We start from the raw sequence: 18235 nt of genomic DNA on the forward strand, positions 1-18235 counted from the left end.
TAAGAGACTTTTTGAGAGGCCTGTGGCCTGACCTTTTAAACTAAATAAATAGGCTTAAAAAAAAGTCTAGGTCTTCTCTACTTAAGAAAAAAGTTTGGCCTGGTCTGGCCTGTCGTAGGCCCCTTAGGCCGGCCTGGCCTGTTCCCATTCCTACCAACAAGTGCAACAAATTAATACTACTTATAAAACAGCACACATGCTAATTTTGAATTTTCAATTTTCATGGGGTAAAAGACCTATAAATACAAAAAAAATTCCACGCTTTGAAAAATAACGGCCTTCTAGAATGACCTCCACCCTTTCTTTTTCTATAAAAACAATATGAACCGGGTTTTGTAACAATATATCAAATAATATATAAACAAAGATTCATACTTTAATTATCTTTTTTTGTTGGTGTCCGGGATTATACTTTAATTATCTAATACTACGTGTTTAGATATCAAGTTAGTAGCTTTTTTTCTATAAAAAGAATATGAACCGGGTTTCGTAACAATATATCAAATAATATATAAACAAAGATTCATACTTTAATTATCTTTTTTTTGTTGGTGTCCGGGATTATACTTTAATTATCTAATACTACGTGTTTAGATATCAAGTTAGTAGCTTATTTTCAATTTTTTGTGGTGGTCGAGGTTTGAACCCTGAACTTTGCATATATTATGCATTGTCCCTACCAACTGAGTTAAGCTTCCGATGACAACTTATTTTCAATTTAAACCAAGTGAATGAGCTCAAAAGGTAACATGTTCCACCAAAGAACGAGATTATCAGATTAAACAGAATGAAAAATAAACCCTAGCATAACTTTTTTTAAGGAAAACCCTAGCATAACTGCAAGATTCCGACAAACACTTATTTTATTGAAAAGCTAGTATTGGAATAAGATGGTATCCAATCAAATTCAAGTAGAGAAGCTGACTCAAGAATAATCCCTCATCTAAACATGCTTTTTATGTATAGTTGGTATGTTGGAAAGCCATCCATCTTTATTTATGAAAGATGATAAAGAATAATCATTTATATTTATTTGACTTGGCTTCTTCTCCCATGGAACACGCCCTTTAGTATTAGATCCTGGTCCAGTACAATCCACTTCAGCGTAGATGAAGTTGTTTCTGCATCATTTTGTTTTGAATTAACATAAGCTAAAAAAAATGAAAAGATTATCTGTGACACATTCCAATAATATAAGCGCCCAAAAATGGTCATTCTTATGCATAAAAATATGTACTTGTAAAAAACAAAAAGTAGAAAAATGAAATAAGTTTTTTTGGAGGGGAAAAATGATGAAATAAGTTTGTATTTTATTTTACTAAGAAATAAGTTTGTATTTTAACATTAGGAGTGTATTTTTTTTGTTTTTGTTGTAGTTTTTTAATTGGATGTAGATACTTTTAAATTCTCTCATTACACTCCTTATGCTTGATAGGATTCTTTTGTAATAAGGAAGTAAAAAAAAATAAAAATATCTTACTTATTTTTAGCTTTTGGAGAAATAGTCAATGAAAATGAATGTTCTCATTCAATCACTAGAAATAATTTATAAAGACAAAATATATATTCTTGTTAGGAAAATGTTTTAATGTTGTACTTTTTTTTCCTTTAAAAATGTTTTAATGTTGTACTTTTTTTTCCTTTAAAAAAAAGTACAACATTAAAACATTTTTCCTAACAAGAATATATAATTATCTAAGAAACTTTTTCAGGAAAATTCATGTATCTTTCTCGCTTTCTATGATATACCCTAACATGCATGTCAAACATATAATTCATCACTTTGAAAGGCATAAAAAAGACTGGTTATTATTTTATTTAAAAAAAAAAAAAGAAGTATTTAATCATCTCTTGAAAAATAAAAGTATTTAATCATTAAAACTTACTCATGGCCTCCATATTGCCAAGGATCCCATCCTCCTGGAAGAACCACCGAAGAAAGATATGTCTTCCAAAATATAACTCTTGAATAAGGACCATATGCTCTTCCTAGATTCACTTTACCTATCCCAGTAACTTTTCCTCCTCTAAAAACAAAACCAGTTGGTTCGGTTGATGAATTCCTACGTTGGGCTGTGATAAAACCTGGAGGTTTAGAACTACCTTGTGTTGCGTTTATCACACAATCCTACAACAGGTAAAAAGCCACTTAAAAAATCTCAATAGTTTCATTTTTTGAACAAGTTTAAAAATCAATAAAAAAATATTGATGATATGTACTACTCCCTCCGGTCTCATTTACAAGAGAAAGTTGACTTTTTAAATACATTGAATAATGTATGTATCTAGTCAAGAACCTAAACCAAATACATAAATTATTTAATGTATCTAAAAAGTAAATTGTTTCTTGTAAATATGACCGGAGGGAGTATTATTATATTTAGGGTCATGTTAATTTGTGCCCTTAGGGCACAAGTTAAGGAGCTTAAAATGGAAATTAAAAACAATTTTCATATTGAAAATATAACTTTTGAAACTTTTAAGGCATTGAATGCACAATTTTCAAGCAAAAACTTTCACATTTGTCTTCTTAACTTATGCCCCAAAGGCACAAGTTAACATTTCCTTTATATTTATTATTAATACTAGTTACAAACCCGTGCTTCGCACGGGGGTTCAGTAACGTATTTGACAAAATATTATATTGGAAGGATAGATTACGAAATGACATATAATTATAAACCATAATACAATATTTAGAGTACTCTTGCATTACGGATTACAAAATTAAATCTTCAAAATGACTTGATCACGAGTAACAAATGAAACATATTTAGTCATCGGTAGAAACACTTTTCCAGTAATAATTGATATCTATCTATAAACCAATGAAAATCCTATTACCAAAGCTACCTGATTTATATCATTTTGACTTTCAGCTTCAACGTATATAAATCCTTTCACATGATCTACAGCAAAGGCAGATATTAACTGCAATTTAGTATCCAGTTCTTTCAGGTGAACAAACTTCTGCATCAGACAGATAGCTGAAAGCCTCTCTACCTGATTTTTATCAGTTTGTGTTTTAGCTTCAACGTATATAAATCTTTTCACATGATCTACAACAAAGGTTAGGGATGTCAATGGATACCCATGGGTACGGATAATATGATACTCGTCCCCGCCCCGTTGGATAAATATGATACCCGTGCCCGCCCCGTATCCTCGTGGGTACCCACTATACGGGCACCCGTGGGTATTGAGGTATCCATGGGTACCCATGGAGTTTTGAATTTATTTATTTTTTTGTACAAATAATAACTTTTTTTAATTACCAAAAAACTTCAACTTTTAAACATCTATATATAATCCACTCAAAATTTCATAAATCATACATAATTCATAGAAAATTCATGATTCTTATATAATCTATATGTTTTATGATGTGAATGAAGTGAAAACGGTGAACTTAATAAGATGAATTAAAAAAATTTAAAATAAAAATAGGTTATTATTGACGATTTTTAGGTGGGCGGTAAAATTTTCTTCAATAAGGTACCGACTTTAAGTAATAAGATATGATATATAAAGATATATTAGTAATTTACTTAATTTATTATCGGGTATGGGTACCCGTGGGTATGGATACAATCCAATCCGTGTCTGTGTCCATATAATAATGGGTAGTCAAATACCCGTTTATTATACCCGTGGATACCCGTTTAGCTACCCTCTCCGTGCCCGTGACGGATTTTACCCACGGGTACCCGTGGGCATGGGTATTTTTGCCACCCCTAGCAAAGGCAGATATTAACTGCAATTTAGTACCACGTATATAAATCCTTTCACATGATCTACAACAAAGGTAGATATTAACTGCAATTTAGTATCCAGTCCTTTTAGGTGAACAAACTTCTGAATTAGACAGATAGTTGAATGCCTCTCTATCTGATTTATATCATTTTGCCTTTCAATTTCAACGTATATAAATCATTTCACCATATCACATTATCAGATATATCCAAACTTTTAATCTTTCCCAAATATGTTGCAAGCTATGGTTTCTGATGTTAACCATCACAACAAAGTTTATACAATCTATGATTTATTCTCATTTGAGAAATACACTTAGCCAATGATATAATTTAGAACTGAATAAACTGACAATTAATTTATAATTATAGAGCATCTAGTTTACTATTGTAGAATATAGAAAAATAGGTGTTCAATTACTGGAAAAGACCCGTCTTATCATGCCAAAATTAAAAGTTACTTCCGGCGGAAGTCTAAAACTTGCTTTCCACCACACATCAAGTAATTTCACACCCTTTCCCTATTTTTCTTTCAGCAAGATTAATGTTTCGTGTCTAATCCCGAGTTCCCACAAACTTAAATTCTCTCCAAACCTCAACCCCCCCTCCTCAACAGGTAGGTGTTATTTTGAGTGAAAAAATAGGTGGAATATTATCGTAAGACTTCTCAGACCAAACTGAGGAGGGGAAGACTGGCGCTGACATAATTTATAATTCTCTTTGAGTTGCCCAACAACTCGGAAAGACAGGCATGGGACAACGAATAACACAAAACAGTTAGTGTTGGGGATAACCTAATAGTAAGTAGATCAAAATCAAACTATAACCAAGACTTTTAGCAGTTTCTTTTGAAAACATTATATTTATTTATCAGCTTGTCTAGATCAAAAGACAGACTTTTAGCAGACTAAAAGAAGCCGAGAGAGTAATGAATCATATCTCACCTGCCCGACAACAGCCAGGCCATCCGCAAGAAGGGACACTGCCAACCAAACCTGCAGACAAACTTGAAATGCAGCCACGAATGTTGCTCTGTGGTGTGTAACTAATGATGCAGCCAGTGTAATAGAAAACCTGCAAGACAATAATGAAACGGGAAGGACAATCAATGGAACTACCAATTTGAACAAAAAAGGAGTAGCACGTAGTAAATTTTTAAGACAAATTTGACGTGCCAAATTTGTGTATAAACCTAAAATAACATTGAACAATTTGTTTCTATAATATCCGCAGGAAGCAATCTCTGGTAAGAAATTAATGACATCCATTTCGTATATATAAGCATAATAAACCTTTACCATTTTTGGCAAATCGGTCGAATTGCAAATGTTTGATGCTTGGAGGTATAAGATTAACTTGTTTGTTCAAACTCCACATGAGTATAGCTAAAAGTAGATACCATGACTTTGTTTGGCACATATATGGTATTCTTATAACAATGTAAATTGAGGAAAATAAAATCTTTTATCATAAGCTTTCAAGTCAGTATTTGACAAAGAGACATAAAGTCACATATATACTTTAAAATTAATAGTTATATTCATCCGTTGAATATAATTATTTGTTAATTTAAAAGTCAATAAGAAGTCAGTATTTGACAAAGAGAACATAAAGTCACATATATGTTTCTTACTACCAACTTTTTAAATGTAGTTGTTTACTCTCCTTAAAAATGTAGAGAAGTTTGAAAAATGTCGGGTCAAACGATACCTTAATCTCCCACAACGGCAATGTAGAAACAACTGAATTTGGGAGAAAAAATTGAAAAATATTTAAAAATATAAAAATTGGAAAATAATTAAAAGTTATTAAAAATATAAAAATTAGAAAATAATTAAAAAAAATTGGTTGGGGGTAAAAATGGAAATTCATAGGCCTAACTTCTCCTTAAAAATGTAGAGAAGTTTGAAAAAAGTCGGGTCAAACGATACCTTAATCTCCCACAACGACAATGTAGAAGCAACTGAATTTGGGAGAAAAAATTGAAAAATAATTAAAAGTTATTAAAAATATAAAAATTAGAAAATAATTAAAAAAAATTGGTTAGGGGCAAAAATGGAAATTCATAGGCCAACATTCAAAAAAAAAAACCTCCAATAATTGAATTACCAAAATGCCCCTCCTAGGGACAAAATGGTAATTTCAAGGGACATTTCTTTTTATATTAGTTATAGACTATTACTACCTCAAAATAAGATTGGGCTTCCCCAAAAATGAAGTCAACTTCACCCTGAATATAACAATTCTTATAATAATGACGGCCCATTGCATCAAACAAAGAATCTTGATAACCTAAGAAACCACAGTCAAATACAGCAGATTTATCACCATTTATAATAGCAGCTACTGCTGGTCCTTTATTTCCAAATGTATTCTGCAATTGTACAACAACGAATTAAATCTACAAGGTATTAAGATTGTTGCTTTGTGAGATGAGAAAAATTAAAATAAAGTAAAATAAAATTAATCAGGATATCGAAGGTTTTTTTTTTTTTTTTTGAAAGAGGATATCGAAGGTTAGAACATGAGAAACCAACATAATCACTAATTTACCTCAAATGTAATACCACTCAAAATCACATTAGGTGGAAATGAAAAGAATGTTGGTGTTGTAATATTCCCATCATCATTAGTAATTGTTGTGGTTCTTCTGTCAGACCCTTCTAAAATGATGCACGGTTTGTCATAGGGGATATTAACATGTTCCCTACAAAACCAAAACAATAAGAAAAGGTAAAAATAAATGTAGGATATGTTTGATTTCTCTTTTTAAAAACAGCGTACATGTTTCCTCAAAACAAAACAAAAAAAAAAAACTTACACGTATTTTCCAGGATTTATGTGAATTTTAACCCAATGATCATTATTGTTTTTTATTGAATCAATGGCAGGCTGAATCTTTTTGAATTCCCCTCTTCCTTGTTGATCAACAGTAATTGCATTTCTAACATGATTCCCACCACAGTCAATGGCTATACCAAGACAAAAACAATAACCAATGAATATGTTCAAATGGAAAATCATTGGTCTAAGAAATAACCAAATTATAGTTGATTTGTGTGGAGTGAGTAGTGACATTATGATCAACCTTTTCACTTACATATAATTGATGTGATTTTTTTTTTTTTTACCATTTGGAATAATTCGAGGTTCATGAACATGGAGAAAAAATCATTAAAATTCTTTTGTTAATTTTATTTCTTTTTTACTATGAAATTGTTTTCTTATTTATATGCCTAAAAAGAAATGAAAACATATGTATTGTAGTCCACAAATGTATTTCCAGTCATAATAATAATAATAGTTTTCTTTTTGGGTTAGCATAATATGGGTAAAAGGTGATGGATCCATAAATTTTCAATAGTAAGAGTAATGTCTATATATAAATTTCTAACATTAAATATTTATACAAAATATTGTAATAATTTTTTATTTTGTTTTTATTATAAAAATTAAGAAAAGTAAACCAACCTCAATGTTGTACGAGACCGGGATGTTATAGCACCTTAGTCACTGCCCATATTGTAATTTTATATTTTATTTATAACTTCGTCCTACTTTATCCAAATAAAAGAAAAAATAAAAAAAACTCATTCTTTAATGGTCTTAGTAAAAGGGGGAGACCCCAAAGCAACGAACCAAAATTATTGTCTTGGTTGAAAGTTGAAAGAGATATCCACTTGAGTGTCCGACACACCTTGAATAGGATAATAGGCCTCAAGCCGCTCTCGGCAACTTACATCGATCAAGCGTCCTCAACCTGCACATCTACACCACAAAGATGTAGGCGGTCAAACAACCACTGGAGGATAAGATACACTTTCACATAAAGAGAATATGAATTCAAGCATAATCTTTAGGATTCAAATATAAATACACATATATACATTTCATCTCATGAATTAATAAAACAATTACAACAATTCTAATATTGTCATCATAAGATATAGCAAGTATTTGCATCGTCATTTTATCAACAACTAGAATATATATATATATATATATATATATATATATATATATATATATATATATATATATATATATATATATATATATATATATATATAACATTCACACTTTATTGCCATCAACGAATCACCAATCATCACAAACACGCAAGGTCATGTACACATCTTCACATAATCAAATACACGACTCCCACATAGACTCATATGCATGCAATGTTCTAGTTGACTTTACATGCATGTGGTACCGTTTTTGGATGTTGGAGTTATATTATCGATTGATCCCTCTACATATTCTCCACATATTTGGATAATTTGGAATTATGTTAGCGAATTAATCCATAGCTCTACATTTCAAGACTTATGAATGCATGGACTTCAAGTATAGACTCGACAATACATAACACCATAACCCATCATTATATAATTCACACCATTATATAATATATCACCACATCAACACATTATTGCATTGTCAAAATCAATACATCCATACACCAACAATTTATCATTACCAAAGTAATCATATTTCTTAATTCAATTCACATCATCATGCTTATCACATCAATATCATCATGTTATTGTAAGCACATCAATAAAAAAAACATCTCTTCATTTAGTCAAGTTTGCATTTTAGACGATCAACCACTTGCGCCGAGTTAATCAATATTCCAATCACACATCATTAACCAATTCAACCATGATTCATCATAAAATCATCATCATATAACTAATTACAAGCTAACAGGCCATAATTCATCATTTTCACAAAGTTCGTCTATTTTCATCAAAGTCCGTCTATTTTCATCAAAATTCAAGTTACATACTCACATACATTCCATATTATCCTTACATGTTATCTCTAGGTTTATAATCACAGTAGTTCAAGCATAACAACATCATTTCATTTGAGAAAACTCTATTTCATTCTAATCCAATTTCATGTTTCAAGTTCCATCATTTTTTGTCTCTAAATTAACATAACTAATCCATTCCTAAGCAAGCCTTGGTAATCAATCATTCATTCATCAAAACAGCAAAAAATACATCATCAAAAGAACGCCCAAGAACTCGCAATGTTATCCCCCAAACACCTAAAACACAAGACAAGAAAAATCTTGTCGTGTGTTGGGCGCCTGGCGCCAGTCTTGACAGGTTCAAGCGTTGGCTCTCTGGAACTGGGCGCCTAGTGCCCCAGTTGCAGCACCAGCGCTGCGAAAAGCCTTAAATCTCATGTTTGGCCTTCGGATTTCACTCAAAATCACCCCAAAATTATTTATTTAGATCCCCAATACACTCAATTAAAGTGATTAAGAACATTTCCTAAGGTTTAAACACTTCATTTAAGCCTTTTCAACACTTTCAGAAATCAGTTTATGCATCAATTAACAAGGTTTTTCAATTAATTTACTAAAACGTCAACAACAACAACTTACATAACCAAACATAGTTTTATACATAATCAACAACACAATTCCACCACTTTCATATACTCAATGTCATAGTAAGATGATTAACCATAGATTTAACATCGTTCACTAACAACTTCATGAATTCTATGAAATTAAGCTAAAAACTCAAATACACCAACTTATCATAAACAAACATAGGTTTTCTTGCAACAACTACATGATCGTATCACTTTTCACATATTCAAATAATCACAATCAATGAAGCACGAAATTCAACTTAAATCAACAACAATTTCATAAAAAAGCAAGAACAAACATGACCTAAAATCATACAATCATTCATAAGCTCTAAATGATGAACATAACATTTCCCCCCTTGCCTCTAATTCCAAAAGCTAAGACTCTAAGCTCCAATCTTCCCCTCTACTTTGGTCCTCCAAGCTCTTCTCTTTTTTTCTCCCTTTAGATCTTTTTTCTATTTCTCTCTTGCTCTATTCTCTCTCTAGCCTCTTTGTTGTAAATTTACCAAATGATTTCACAACCCTAATTTGTGACAACCACTAGTCTTATATACTTTAACTAATTGGGTTTAGTTCACTCACTCCTATTGGGTTTAGTCATTATTCTTACAAACAAAAATAACATTACTCATTCTAATTCATTTAATTCTCCCTTTTCACTACTAACATAATTAAATAATCTTCCAGCCCTAAATTACTAAAATTTCCTTCACTCCCAAATTACAAAAATACCCTTAATTCCTCTATTTCTACTAAAAACCAACTATTCCCACAATTCAAACATTTAAATAAATAAATAATAATACCTAAAAATTGGGTCGTTACAGTAGTGAGTTGTGAAAGCATACCTCCGAAAGAAAAAGAAGCTACCCCAATCCATAAATTACAATTAATAGTCTAATAATTACAAACTTTCAATTTTTTTTGGTGAACATAAACTTTCAATGTTGACAAAAGAAAATAATAAAAAGGAAAATTGCAATAAGTTACTAGTAAATATTTATGTTGACAAAAGAAAATCACCCAAATTATGTTTAAACTCTAGGAGTAGAACATGTTTATTTCAAAACAAACAAAAAAGTAGAACATGTTGTGGATCCAAGTCGATGAGGTTTAGTTTATGTTAATAAATCATTCTTTAAATATGAACAACCACAATGAGCCACTTGTCAACTTATATATCAACTCAGCTTTGTTTCTAATAAGTTTTTTGGTTAAATTGCATTTTTTCGCCCCCTAAGTTTCAAAATGTCGTGATTTTGTCCCCCTATTAAAAAAAATGGCAATTTTGACCCCTTTCATCCCAAAATTGCTGAGAAGACGCCACATGTCTCAAAACAGGCGCCATAACTGCAACTTTTTGAGAAGATAAGGGGAAGATCATATTTCCCTTATGTTAGGGGGTCAAAAGAGCATATTTCCTTAAACATGGGGGTCTTTTTTGCCATTTTTTTAATAGGGGGCCAAAATCACAACATTTTGGAACTTAGAAGGCGAAAAATGCAGTTTAGCTAAGTTTTTTTTTTTATCTTTAAATGATTAAGCTTAAGCTTTGTTATGCATTTAGCTTAAAAGTTAAGGTACTGAAATTTTGGTGATAAACTGATAATGTTAAGGTGTAAATGTTGAAGGGATAAAAATTTCATAAATTTTGTGTTTGATTAGAAAACATTAAACTCAATATGAAGTTACTATTTTGAAATAGAGATAGTGTTATGTTTTGTAGTTGTAGGCAAGATAACATAATCCTATCAAATTCTCCTTAACTTTGACTAGGTTGTTACTGCTGCCAATGAAGTTACCTTTCTTGACTCATTACTAGGAGAAAATTAATTACAAATAATTACAAATATTTCCTTATTAAAGAATTAAATTTAATTAAGGAAAAACTTAGGTGTATTTCCTTATTTAATTTCAGGTTTTAAGTTCCTCGGCAGTTAACTGCCGAAGTTTTCCTCGGTAGTTAATTGCAGCCGGTTCTATTTTCCTCGGCAGTTAACTACCGAGGGGTATTTTCATCTTTTATATGTGTTTTTCAGCCTTATAACATGTGTATAAAGCAATTTTCTTACTAGGATAAATAAACCTAGTCAATCCTACTATATATATATATAGTGTAAAAAAAAAAATTTGAACGAATATAATATATAATTGATAGGTGCAGAATTGCTGCAATATTTAGAATAACCCCTAGCATAAATACAAGATTGGTACAACTATTTTATTGAAAAACTAGTAATGGAATTAGATGGCATTCAAACAAGTAGAGAAGTTGATTCAACAATACCTCATCCAAACAGGTTATTTATGTATATCAATATCTCAACTCAGCCTATGTAAAGAAAATTATACAAATATATTTGGTATATTGTTAAGCCATCGATCTTCATTTATGAAAGATGATAAAGAATAATCATTTATATTTATTTCATTCGGCTTCTTTTCCCACTTGACACGATCTTGAGTATTGGACCCTGGTCCCGTACAATCAACTTCAGCATAGATGAAGTTGTTTCTGCATCATTTGTCTAAGAATTAATATAAGTTACAAGACATAGTGGAAAATATTGTCTATTGAGACATACCAAGATACCCCACATCAATTTGATTTAAATTTTGGATCAAATATATCAACTTTTTAATCAAATTTTATTTATATTTGAGTTATAAGGGGGTATGCCTCATCTATCTAATTCATTTAATGTACTAGGCATGTATATAAAGGTAAAAGGTTAGAACAATGAAACCCTTCTTGGATGATTTCATTAGCCCTCTCAAGAGCTCCTTTATCCCTACTAGAGGTATTGTTGATAATGTCATTATTGCTAAGAAGTTGTACATCACATGTATATAAGAAGAAAGGTAAAAAAAACGGTTTATCGTTGTTTAAGGTTGACTTCAAGAAAGCGTATGATAAATATATGAGATTTTTTTAGGCTTACTCTTTCTAAATTCGACTTTATGAGGCTTAATCATTTTGCATTACCTCATCCTCGTTTTCTCGTAAGTGGAATGGGGAAAAACATGATAGATTCAAACCCTAGAGGGGGTTTAAGGCAAGGAGGTCCTCTCTCTTCCTACCTATTTGTGTTGTGCATGGAGAAATGGTCCCTTGTGATTCAAGATCAGGTCATTAGATATGTGTGGACTTCGCTCAAGATATCTAATAATGGTCCGTCTTTCCTCATCTTTTGTTTATGGTTGATTGATCGTCTTTTATAGACGTTAAGTGTTCTCGAGAGAAGTTAGTCTGGGATGTGCTCCATCAATTCTGTTCAACATCTGACTTAAAAAAACAACATGCAGAAGTCCAAATTGATCACATCTGCTAACGTGTCTCAGTATATGATATGAAAAAATTGAGTCTCTTCGTCATTTTAGTCATACTACTAAGCTGGATAAGTTTACAAGTACAACATAAAACATCATTTTCCTCTCTTTATATGATATACCCTACATATGCATGTTAATCATATATTCATATATATAGTTCCTCATTTTCAAAGTCAAATAAAAGACTATGGTTATCATTTTTTTTAAAAATTTATTCAATGAATAAAACTTACTCATGGCCTTTGTAGTCCCAAGCATCCCATCCTTCAGGAAGTACAACCGAAGAAATGTATGTTCCCCAAAATATAACTCTTGAATAAGGACCCCATGCCCTTCCTAAATTCACTTTCCCAATTCCGTCAATGCTCCTCTAAAAACAAAACCACTTGGTTCATTTGATGAATTCCTAAATTGAGCTGTGATATATCCCGAAAATTTAGAGATATCTTGTGTTGCGTTTATCACACAATCCTACGACATGTGAAAAGCCACTTAAAATCTCTCAATGTTTCATTTTCAAAACAAATTATATATCACTTTTAGCTTTTTGTCCTTATTGTTTTATTTTTAGTCCCTCCAAAATGGTTCCTGTTTGATTTTAGTCTCTAAAGACAAAGACTAACATGGATCAATTTCAATATGAACAAACTTTCCGAGACTAAAATAAACCATTAAGAACCAAAAGTAAAATATGGTGTATTTATAAGGATTACATAACACTTCGAAAGGGACTAAAATAAAAAATAATATATTTACAGAGAATAAAAACATATTTAAAATCTTGTAAATATATTATTATTATTATTATTATTATTATTATTATTATTATTATTGATGTTGTTGTTACCTCGTAAAAAGATTGGGCTTCACCAAAAATGAAGTCAACGTCACCTTGGATATAACAATTCTTAAAATAATGACGTCCCGTTCTATCCCACAAAGTATCTTGATAACCCAGAAAACCACAGTTAAATGTTGCTGATTTATCACCACTTATAGTAGCAGCTACAGCTGGTCCATCACTTTCAAATGTATTCTGCAATTGCACAACGATAATCATTTCTGCAAGTTATTAATATTGTGGCATAGTGAGTTGAGAAAAACTAAAAAAATATGATTAGGATGTTGAGGGTTGGAAACTGAGAAACCAATATTATCACTAATTTACTAAGATTTGTCTATAAAGATTAAATAAGTTATTGCTCTAGCCCTTTTTGCGAAATTTTTTTTTTCTGCCCCTATGACAAAAAAATATGATACATCTGCCCCTAGTTGAAAATTATTATCGTAAATGCCCTTGTTCTTCATTTGAAATGGCGAGCATGTCATTTTTTTCAAACTTCCTCTGCAAGCTTGCAGGCTTTTCCTGTACAATGAATTATTTAAAGTTTTCTCTTGTTCTTACTTTGAAATGGCGAGCATGTAAATTTTTTTTTCCCCATGTTCCATATCTAAAATGGCGAGCATGCCATTATTGTTTTTTAAGTATTTTTTTTCTTGCTGGTCCTTTCAAATGGCGAGCATGCAATAATTTTTTTTTTGAGTATTTTTTGCTGCCATATTCGCTATGCAAACACAATGTACAGGATGCAATAATTATCAAAGGCTATTTTTTTTGAGTATTTTTTGCTGCCATATTCGCTATGCAAACACAATTGTCCATCCTTTTTTTTGAGTATTTTTTCAAATGGATGGATGGATGCATTCCAATATGCAAACACAATGAATGGATGCATTGGCACATGGCAGTGCTCGCCATTTGAATTGTACACACATAATGCTCGCCATTTCAATGCCCAAGCATTCCTCTTTTGCCTAAATGTGCAGCGAATATGGCAGCAAAAAATACTCAAAAAAAAAATTATTGCATGCTCGCCATTTGAAAGGACCAGCAAGAAAAAAAATACTTAAAAAACAATAATGGCATGCTCGCCATTTTAGATATGGAACATGGGGAAAAAAAAATTTACATGCTCGCCATTTCAAAGTAAGAACAAGAGAAAACTTTAAATAATTCATTGTACAGGAAAAGCCTGCAAGCTTGCAGAGGAAGTTTGAAAAAAATGACATGCTCGCCATTTCAAATGAAGAACAAGGGCATTTACGATAATAATTTTCAACTAGGGGCAGATGTATATTTTTTTTGGTCATAGGGGCAGAAAAAAAAAATTTCCCTTTTTGCTGTATTTACCTCAAATGTAATACCACTCAAAATCACATTAGGTGGGTGAATCAAATGTTGTTGTTGCTTGTCTATCACCATGACTAATTATTGTAGTTATTCTATCAGATCCTTCCAAAATGATGCATGGCTTGTCGTTGGGAATATAAATATTTTCCCTACACAATCAAATAATTAAAACATGAGAAAATGTACATTTAAATTTAGGATATGTTTGATTTATCTTCTTATCTTCTTAAAAAACTCTTTTTTAGTTTTTGAAAATTATAAAAGAGAAAAATTTGTTTTGTAAAATTTGCATGTGTTACTTATATTCTTGTTTTTGCAACAAATTTTTTATTAAACAATTTTACAAAATAATTTTAAAAACCAAATACAATCAAACAAACCCTTAATCTAATACTCCCTCCGTTTCAAAATACATGTCCAATTTTTGCAATGTGCACTATTCATTTGACTTACTTTTACCATACTTTTTAACTAATGTATAAATACATATATTAACATGTATGATGTAGTTTGATTTGTCTCGACAAATATTTTCAAAATATTAAATTTTTATAATTTTTTACTTTAGATAATTAAAGATATTAACGGTCAAAATTGTGCATTGGCATATGTGAAGTGGTTGACTTGCACATATATTTTGAAACGGATGGAGTATTTTATAATAATTTTGACGCTTAAACTTGTTAAATGGTCAACCAATCACAAACTCTCTTTTATAAACTTTTAAGTTAGATACTATGAAAGTCAAACCTTTTCAACAATGGATCAGTTATTGTAACAAAAAAAAAAAACAATAGATCAGTTATAATTTGACTTAATTGTACATTTTATCTCTATATTTTATCACATTCACAAAAATAGTCTTTCACATTTTAAAATCAAACTTGTTTCTCCCCCTTTTTTTTCTCGAACAGAAACTTGTTTGTCCCTTAAAAAAATCATTTGTTGTAATTTTGATCTCAACCTAAAATTTATATATGTTTTTGTCAAGTAGTCTAATGTCTAGAAATTCACTCGTTTAAGGTAAATAATTGGGGCGTTCATTCGCTGTTCGAACTCCGATTTCTGTATATATTATGCAATGTCCCTTTTAATTGAGTTAAACTCACGGTGACTAAAATTTATATTTCTAAAATAGAATAAATGATAAATTGTTGTCCAATCGGAAGAGGAAATACCACTTCTAATGCCAAAAATTGTCATTTTAAGGGTAGAGGTTATGGTTTGAGATTAAAATTGATATTTGATAGACAAGATAGTTCAATTTTAAAATAGGAAACAATTTTTGTGACTTTGATAAAATAAGATGACCGAAAGTACAATTGAGTCTTATAATTAACAGACTATAAAAAATCTAAATTGCCAGAGCATATGAATTAGATCTTTGATATTCTAGGTGAACTTAACAATGTAACAACAACTTACATGTATCCTTTCAAAAGAAAAACAACTTAAATGTATTTTTATCTCAAATAAATTAAATAAAAAGTAATAACTTACAAGTATTTTCCAGGATTTATGTGAATCTTAACCCACTGATTATTGTTATTCACTATTGAATCAATGGCATGCTGAATCATTTTGAATGCTCCTCTTTCTTGTTGGTCAACAACAATGATATTTGCAACATGATTTCCACCACAATCAATGGCTCTACCAAAAAAACAATAACAAATGAATATGATCAGATGGAAAATATTTTGTCGAGGAGGAAAACCCATTATAGTTTATTTGTGTTGAGTGAGTTGTGACATTATGAACAACCTTTTCACTTAATATATATATTGAAACTTGGAAGAATTAAGTGTATTCTTTCCTCACTTCTACTTGATGACTATTTTGACCATTGAAAATAATAAATACCAATAATAATAGTTGCATCTTAAGGGTTAAGCACTTGGCCAAGCTTATTTGTAGCATTAAAGCTACTTTACAAGCTTATAAGTCTCTTGAATATTTTCTTGATAATACAAGAAAGTTTTTTAAGAGAGTATAATATAAGATAAAATTGTACAAGGAAATCATGCAATCACGTTGAAATTTTATGAAGCAAAAGCAACACTAACAGACAAAGAAAAAAGGTCACCGTAAAAAATAAACAGATAACGTTATCATGCAAAAAATAATAAGCTAATTTTGACCAATTTCTGTTCATTAAAAAAAAGTTACTTATTTTGTGAGAACTTTTTAAAAATTTCGTGTGGTCCAACTTCTCCATTTAAGGAGAAGAGAAGTTCCAAAAAACGAGGGTCAAACACATCTTAAATATTTGTAGACATAAGTCTTTCAAACTTGTATTTAAATAAGAGTAATGTTAACGAGTGTCCTAAAAACATTTTTTAAGAATTTTAGATAGTAGTAAATTTTTATGAAAATTTATGTAATTAATACATTGGAAATTAAAATATTAAGCGTTTTCATGAATAGTTTTTGAGAGTTGCTTTTCTGACAAAGAACACTTCCAATTGACACATGGAAATGACCTTAATGCCCCCAGCGGTTGTTAACTGCCGCTGGAAAACACGCCGGTAGTTAACTACCGTTGAGTGCCAGCGGTTGTTAACTACCGCCGAAGCTGAATGTAGCGGTTGTTAACTGCCGCTACGTGCTTGCCCATTTTCTAGAAGTTCATTTTCATCTTCCTTATTTTGTGTCTTTCCTAACCAATTTTAACTTTCATTTTCATCTAAAAATTTTATCAAATAACCAATTGAAAATTCTTCTAAAATTTTCATCTAATAATACCTAAACATATTCATCCAATATTTAACAGGAACATGGTAAAATTAAAATGCAAGAAATAATATAAAACGAACGTACGTATATGTCATAAAAATAGGAAAATGTACGGAACATGTCATAATAATACATCATGATCATCATACTCAAAAAATACATAAGTAAATCCTAATACTAATCAGCCTTGCCTAGCCTGCCTCTGCTGCCCCCTGCGCCGCCTGGAAATCTGATAAGTAAGGACAGGCTCAGTAGCACTAACTATCCGCAAGACCTCCTGGACAACCTCCTCTTTGGTCATCTCGCCATGCCTGGCCGCAATATCTCGGGCTATGTGCGCTACATAATTTTAATTAATTAAATCACTTACGCTACGTTATATTAATTAATTAAACAACTTACGCTACCTAATTTTAACTAATTAAATCACTTACGCTACGTTATATTAATTAATTAAACAACTTACGCTACGTTATATTAATTAATTAAATCACTTACGCTACGTTATATTAATTAATTAAACAACTTACGCTACATTATATTAAATAATTAAACAACTTACGCTACGTTATATTAATTAATTAAATCACTTACGCTACGTTATATTAATTAATTAAACAACTGACGCTACCTAATTTTAATTAATTAAATTACTTACACTACGTTATATTAATTAATTAAACAACTTACGCTACGTTATATTAATTAATTAAATCACTTACGCTACGTTATATTAATTAATTAAATCACTTACGCTACGTTATATTAATTAATTAAACAACTTACGCTACGTTATATTAATTAATTAAACAACTTACGCTAC

The 18235-nt window shown here is 30.6% G+C and overlaps 1 protein-coding gene and 1 pseudogene across 2 annotated transcripts; both read right to left on the bottom strand.

Moving 5' to 3' along the window:
* Positions 1–586: 586 nt before the first annotated feature.
* Positions 587–6984, bottom strand: LOC146924583 (putative pectinesterase 52). Its single transcript, XM_085709540.1, has 5 exons — positions 6574–6984; positions 6306–6459; positions 5938–6126; positions 1887–2128; positions 587–1121 (listed from the first exon to the last, which is right to left on the bottom strand). The coding sequence occupies exons 1-5, from the start codon at positions 6828–6830 to the stop codon at positions 944–946; spliced, it is 1020 nt and encodes a 339-aa protein (XP_085565666.1). The 5' UTR covers positions 6831–6984; the 3' UTR covers positions 587–943.
* Positions 6985–11407: 4423 nt separating this feature from the next.
* LOC146924584 (putative pectinesterase 52) lies at positions 11408–16430 on the bottom strand (annotated as a pseudogene). Its single transcript, XR_015010979.1, has 5 exons — positions 16177–16430; positions 14677–14825; positions 13333–13521; positions 12719–12956; positions 11408–11667 (listed from the first exon to the last, which is right to left on the bottom strand). The product of XR_015010979.1 is annotated as a putative pectinesterase 52 (transcript).
* Between the last annotated feature and the right edge of the window lie 1805 nt (positions 16431–18235).

The sequence above is a fragment of the Medicago sativa genome, chromosome 5 (genome assembly GCF_051527215.1).
Source record: "Medicago sativa cultivar Bolivia chromosome 5, Bolivia_mono, whole genome shotgun sequence".
Lineage (NCBI taxonomy): Eukaryota > Viridiplantae > Streptophyta > Magnoliopsida > Fabales > Fabaceae > Medicago > Medicago sativa.

Bases quoted from the DNA above. Each gene is read 5' to 3' on its own strand.
- LOC146924583 (XM_085709540.1), bottom strand. From the start codon at position 6,830: ATGTCACTACTCACTCCACACAAATCAACTATAATTTGGTTATTTCTT. The intron at 2,129-5,937 runs GTAGTAATAGTC...TACCTGTTGTAG, and splicing joins AAGCCCAATCTTATTTTGAG to GATTGTGTGATAAACGCAAC. The intron at 1,122-1,886 runs GTAAGTTTTAAT...AAAATGATGCAG, and splicing joins TGGCAATATGGAGGCCATGA to AAACAACTTCATCTACGCTG.